The sequence below is a fragment of the Hylobates moloch genome, unplaced genomic scaffold (genome assembly GCF_009828535.3).
Source record: "Hylobates moloch isolate HMO894 unplaced genomic scaffold, HMol_V3 SCAFFOLD_17, whole genome shotgun sequence".
NCBI classification, from domain to species: Eukaryota; Metazoa; Chordata; class Mammalia; order Primates; family Hylobatidae; genus Hylobates; species Hylobates moloch.
In genome coordinates, this window is record NW_026652292.1 from 78,220,857 (window position 1) to 78,227,050 (window position 6,194).

Sequence of the window (6,194 nt, forward strand, 5' to 3'; positions counted from 1 at the left end):
AAAGAACAAAGCTGGAGGCATCGCGCTACCTGACCTCAAACTATACTACAAAGCTACAGTAACCAAAACAGCATGGTACTGGTACCAAAACAGAGATACCGACCAATGGAACAGAACAGAGACCTCAGAAATAACACCACACATCTACAACCATCTGATCTTTGACAAACCTGACAAAAACAAGAAATGGGGAAAGGATTCCCTATTTAATAAATAGTGCTGGGAAAACTGGCTAGCCATGTGTAGAAAGCTGAAACTGGATCCCTCCCTTACACCTTACACAAAAATTAATTCAAGATGGATTAAAGACTTAAATGTTAGACCTAAAACCATAAAAACCCTAGAAGAAAACCTAGGCAATACCATTCAGGACATAGGCATGGGCAAGGACTTCATGTCCAAAACACCAAAAGCAATGGCAACAAAAGCCAAAATTGACAAATGGGATCTAATTAAACTAAAGAGCTCTGCACAGCAAAAGAAACTACCATCAGAGTGAACAGGCAACCTACAGAATGGGAAACAATTTTTGCAATCTACTCATCTGACAAAGAGCTAATATCCGGAATCTACACAGAACTCAAACAAATTTACAAGAAAAAAACAACCCCATCAAAAAGTGGGAAATGGATATGAACAGACACTTCTCAAAAGAAGACATTTGTGCAGCCAACAGACACATGAAAAAATGCTCATCATCACTGGCCATCAGATAAATGCAAATCAAAACGACAATGAGATACCATCTCACACCAGTTAGAATGGTGATCATTAAAAAGTCAGGAAACAACAGGTGCTGGAGAGGATGTGGAGAAATAGGAACATTTTTACACTGTTGGTGGGACTGTAAACTAGTTCAACCATTGTGGAAGACAGTGTGGCGATTCCTCAAGGATCTAGAACTAGAAATACCATTTGACCCAGCCATCCCATTACTGGGTATATACCCAAAGGATTATAAATCATGCTGCTATAAAGACACATGCACACGTATGTTTATTGCAGCACTATTCACAATAGCAAAGACTTGGAACCAACCCAAATGTCCATCAATGATAGACTGGATTAAGAAAATGTGGCACATATACACCATGGGATACTATGCAGCCATAAAAAAGGATGAGTTCATGTCCTTTGTAGAGACACGGATGAAACTGGAAACCATCATTCTCAACAAACTCTCACAAGGACAAAAAACCAAACACCGCATGTTCTCACTCATAGGTGGGAATTGAACAATGAGAACACTTGGACACAGGAAGGGGAACATCACACACCAGGGCCTGTTGTGGGGTTGGCGGAGATAGGGGAGGGATAGCATTAGGAGATATACCTAATGTAAATGACGAGTTAATGGGTGCAGCACACCAACATCGCACACGTATACATATGTAACCAACCTGCAAGTTGTGAACACGTACCCTAGAACTTAAAGTATAAAAAAAAAAAAAAAAAAAGATAGGGTTAGAATTAGGGTTAGGAAAACCCAGAGGAGAATAATAAGGTGGGGCCAGGCTTTGAGGGTCTTCATTTATTTTTACCCATCCTTAGACTTTCTGCAGACTAAGCTTCAAGTTTTCAACTGCTGCTACAACAAATCATAACAAATTAACAGCTCAAAATAACACACATTTATCATCATAGTCCTGAAGGTCAGAAGTCACAAATGGCTTAGAAGGTTTCTCTGCTCTAGGTTTCACAGGGCCAAAATCAAGGTGTTGGCTGGCTGGGCTCCTATCAGGAGGCTCCAGGGAGAAACCATTTCTAAGTGCATTCAGGTTGCTGGCAGAATCCAGTTCCTTGTGGTTGCAGGCTGGGCTTCAGCTGGGGGCCACCTTTAGCTCCTAGAGGCCTCTCTCCTGTCCTTTCATGTGGCCACCTGTGTCTCAAAACCAGCAGTGGTTTGTCAAATCCTCCTCATTGTCCAACCCCCCTGCCCCGGCCCAGCCACAAAGCTGTGAAGCTAGGGTCCAAACCCCCTACATCTCAGAGTCAGCACAGGCAGAACCAGTCATCTCCTGCTTGGAATAGCACGGATTTCTTCTGTCAAATCTCTCTTCTGCCTTCGTTTTCTATCTCTGACTCCAGCCCAGGAGTGTTTTTCACTTTAAGGACTCAGGGTTGGGCTGGGCCTACATGGATAATCCAAGCTATTCATTCTTCTTAAGACTCTTGACTTTAATTACATGAGCAAAATCCATTTTGACATGTAATATGATATATTCATAATTACAAAATGTCATATAATTTATAACACAATCACAGGTTTCAGGGATTAGGATGTGGACTTCTATGGGGACCACTCTGCATACCACACCTCCCTAAAGGTGATGGTACCCAACTCCACTAAGTTCAGTTGGTGGCACAGGCTAAGAGAGCTACCCTCAGGCTGATTGGCCCTCAGTCCCCCAGCCAGGGTCCAAATATTGGATTTAGTTCCCACACTACTCTCAATGTGCTGTGTAGTCTAATGACTGTCATAGTAGCGATGCCACCTGCCTCTCTGCCTGGTGCTTTGGCAACTGTATAATGCACTGTCATGCCTTTTTTCTCACTTCTCTAACAGTCACAGGGGCCTGCCAGCTTCATTTCACCCCTAAAGAACTGAGTTTCCAATCTGGGGCACTTGTGCAAGCGGGTTCTCCCCAATCTTTACCATTAGCTCATTTGTGGGCCACAGACCAGGAACATGAAATATATATATGTATATATATTTTAGACAAAGTCTCAGTCTAGTCACCCAGGCTGGAGTGCAATGGCTCGATCTCGGCTCACTGCAACCTCCGCCTCCCGGGTACAAGCGATTCTCCTGCCTCAGCCTCCCAAGTAGCTGGGACTACAGACATGCGCCACCACCCCCAGCTAATTTTTGTATGTTTAGTAGAGACTGGGGTTTCACCATGCTGGCCAGGCTAGTCTCTAACTCCTGACTTCAGGTGATCCGCCCACCTCGGCGTCCCAAAGTGCTGGGATTACAGGCCTGAGCCACCGTGCCCGGCCTTAACATACCTTTTAACCCCCTCCAGACAGCATTTGTTAGGGTAAACAAAATGTACCGAGCCCCTGCTGGGCAGCCAACCCTGGCGGAAACGTGCGGACAGATCCTACCCTCAAAGAGCTATCCTGGGAAATGCCACTGTTTGGTAACAATTTTGTTTCCAAAAACCTCGCCTCGCCTGCTTCGGCCGGCGGAGACAACCCGGCGGTTCCCTGGCGAGGCGGGGACGGTTTGAGGTGCAGCCGTGGGTTTCGTGGCCCTGGGTCACGGTATTCGGTGCAATCTTCCGTTTCTGGTGCAAAAATCACTCGCAACTGAATGTTAAAACCCCAGCCCTGGAATCCCTCTCAGACTCCACCCCAGAGCCCGGGCAGGCGAGGACGCATGGGGTAAGGGGGACGAGAGCGCGCCATGGCGCCTGCACGATACGGGACCCCTGTGGGCGCGTGGCAACCTGGGGCTGCCGTGAAAGGAGCTTCGAGGAGGCCCCGCAGCGGCTGGCAGCGGGAAGGCCATTTGGGTGTGGCCTTCGCTGTTTCAGGGCTGAAAGTTTTAGAGTAAAATTTTATTAAAACTAAAAAGGAGCTTCAAGAACTTGTCGCAGGTGACAGCGAGGCGTCGGCGCACGGCTGGTGGGTGCCCGGCTGGCCCGGGGCGGGAAGGGGCGGCGGCGCTGTGGCCCTGTGTTACCGGGAGGAGGGCCTTGAGTGGGTTGTCCTGGTCCTTGGCCTTTTGAACAAAGCATTGAACAAAACGCACAAACAAAGTAACAAAGGAATGAAACGCAGGAACAGAAGCAAGGAAAGCAGCAATTTCTTAAAGCGAGAAAGCATCCACAGGGTGGGCGCGGGCCCGAGCAAACAGCTCAAGGGCCAGTTAGAAAGTTTTCTGGGCTTTAAGTACTTCATTTGAGGTTCTTATCAGCTACCTCTGATCTGGATGAAGGTTTTGGTTTGTGGCTAAAGGCTGGGGTGAACTGGCGCCCTATGCAAATGAAGGGACGTTCCCTGCATGGCTCTTGGCCACTCCAAGGCACTCTCCCTTTCCATCTGGGAGGAGGCTTGTAGGGAGAATAGCCTTTGATGCTTTACTACTCGCAGTGGGGAGATGGTGCTCTTCCTTTTGGTTTGGGAAGTTTGCGTTAATCGGCCTCAGATTCTTTGCCCCAGACCTTGGTGTTTTCCCTTGATTCAGCTTTAGGAAGTCAGCAGGAATCGGTCTTAAGTTCCCTGCCTCCAGACCCTATTCTCCTGCCTCACGTGGACGCGGACCAGGCAGGAGCCCCGCAAAGACCCAGGTAGCCCCGCGCCCCGCGTGAGCGGCGAGGACCTGGCCTCCCTGGAGTGCGAGCGCGCCCGGGTGCACTGGCGGGCCCGCAGGGAGCTGCTGGAGATCCAGAGCCTGCTCGACGCCATCAAGAACGAGATGGAGGCGGAGGAGTGGGGCGCCCGGGCCCCAGCACCCAGCCCGCGCGCGGAGGCGGAGGATCTGGTGGCCAGGCTGTGCGCCGAGGCGGAGAGGAAGGCCGCGGAGGCGGCGCGATGGGAAGGCGGATCGCGGAGCTGCACCAGCGGATCGCCGGCTGCGAGTGCTGCTGAGCCGGCGGGGCAGCGCGGGGTGAAGCCGAGACCGGCGGGGAGTGTCCCGCGTGGAAGGCGCTGGGCAGGCAGGGAGAGGAGCGTAGAGCCGTGCCACGCTCTCCGCCGAGATTTACTCTTTTTACGTAGGTAAAAGAAAATAATTTCACTTCTTAAAAAGAAAAAAAAAGGAGAAACAGAAACCTAAAGACCTTTAGTAGTAGAACAATAAAGGACATAGAGCTGCCATGTCGCTAGGGGGTTAAACCATTTCTTCTATGCCGTAAATATCAGGTGGAGAACAAAATTTAAAAGTGTGTGAGTCGAGCGCTGTGTCTCATGCCTGTAATCCCAGCACTTTGGGAGGCTGAGGCAGGAGGATCACTTGAGCTCAGGAGTTCGACATCAGCCTTGACAACATAGTGAGACTTCTCTCTACAAAAAATAAAAAAAAATTAGCCAGATGTGGTGGCATACACCTGTGGTCCCAGCTCCTTGGGAGGCTGAGGCAGGAGAATTGCTTGAACCCGGGAAGTCAAGGCTTCAGTGAGCTGTGTTCAGGTCACTACACTCCAGCCTGGGCAGATTGAGTCACCGTCTGTAATTAAAAAAAAAAACAAAAAACAAACAAACAAAAAACAAAATACAGGCCGGGCGGGGTGGCTCATGCCTGTAGTCCCAACACTTTGGAAGGCTGAGGCTGGTGGATCATCTGAGGCGAGGAGTTTGAGACCAGCTTCGCTAACATGGAGAAACCCCACCTCTACTAAAAATATAAAAATTAGCTGGGTGCAGTGGTGGGCGCCTGTAATCCCAACTACTTAGGAGGCTGAGGCAGGAGAATCACTTGAACCCGGGAGACGGAGGTTGTAGTGAGCTGAGATCGTACCTGTGTACTCCGGCCTGGGTGACAGAGTGAGACTCTATCTCAAAAAAAAAAAAAAAAAAAAAAAAAAAGATGTGTGAAATGTAAGGCCATTATTGAACATTTCTAAATTTTGCTAGGAATTTGGAGTGTTTTGCTTGCCCTTTTCTGCCAGAGGTGGCATTTTGCTGGCAGAATTGCAGTTTTCACCCCAGGACAGTGAATTCTGACTCAGTGTCAAAGATAAGGAAAGCCAGGAGACTAGTCAAAATGGTAAGGACAGATTTTATTCAGTAAGGACTTGCAACAGGGAAGAGAGTCCAGCGTGAACTAAACTGAGCTTTGCCAAAGCAAAAGGCAGGAGACTTTTTCAAGGTTGGAGTGTGCTAGGGGAAAAGCACTGAAAGGTGAAAAAATAGGTTTGATCCACCTGTCTAGGCCATCTGGGTTTGCTAGTTAGTGCTTATCCAGAGGAGAAACAAAGTTCTCCTTTCTTTACGATAGGAGAAGTGGTGAGTTGGAGCAAAGCTTCCACTGAAGCTAGGTCCTCATCCTCCCCTGAGACGGGGAGAAAGAAGGAGGTGATCTCCTTACATGTTTGACTTTCAAGGAGCCAAGGGAGAAAAGAAGGAGGAGGAGGAGGAGGAAGAGGAGGAGGAGAAGGAGGAGGAGAAAACAAGAAGGAGGAGGAGAAGGAGGAGGAGGAGGAAGAGGAGGAGGAGAAGGAGGAGGAGGAAGAGGAGGAGGAGGAAGA

The 6,194-nt window shown here is 48.9% G+C and overlaps 1 protein-coding gene across 1 annotated transcript; it reads left to right on the forward strand.

Annotated features, from left to right (window-relative positions):
* Nucleotides 1–3,409: 3,409 nt before the first annotated feature.
* On the forward strand, nucleotides 3,410–4,596 carry MRFAP1L2 (Morf4 family associated protein 1 like 2). The gene is given in 3 exon segments (XM_058430108.1): nucleotides 3,410–3,555; nucleotides 4,273–4,535; nucleotides 4,538–4,596. Coding segments are annotated over 3 exon segments (468 nt in total).
* Nucleotides 4,597–6,194: the final 1,598 nt, after the last annotated feature.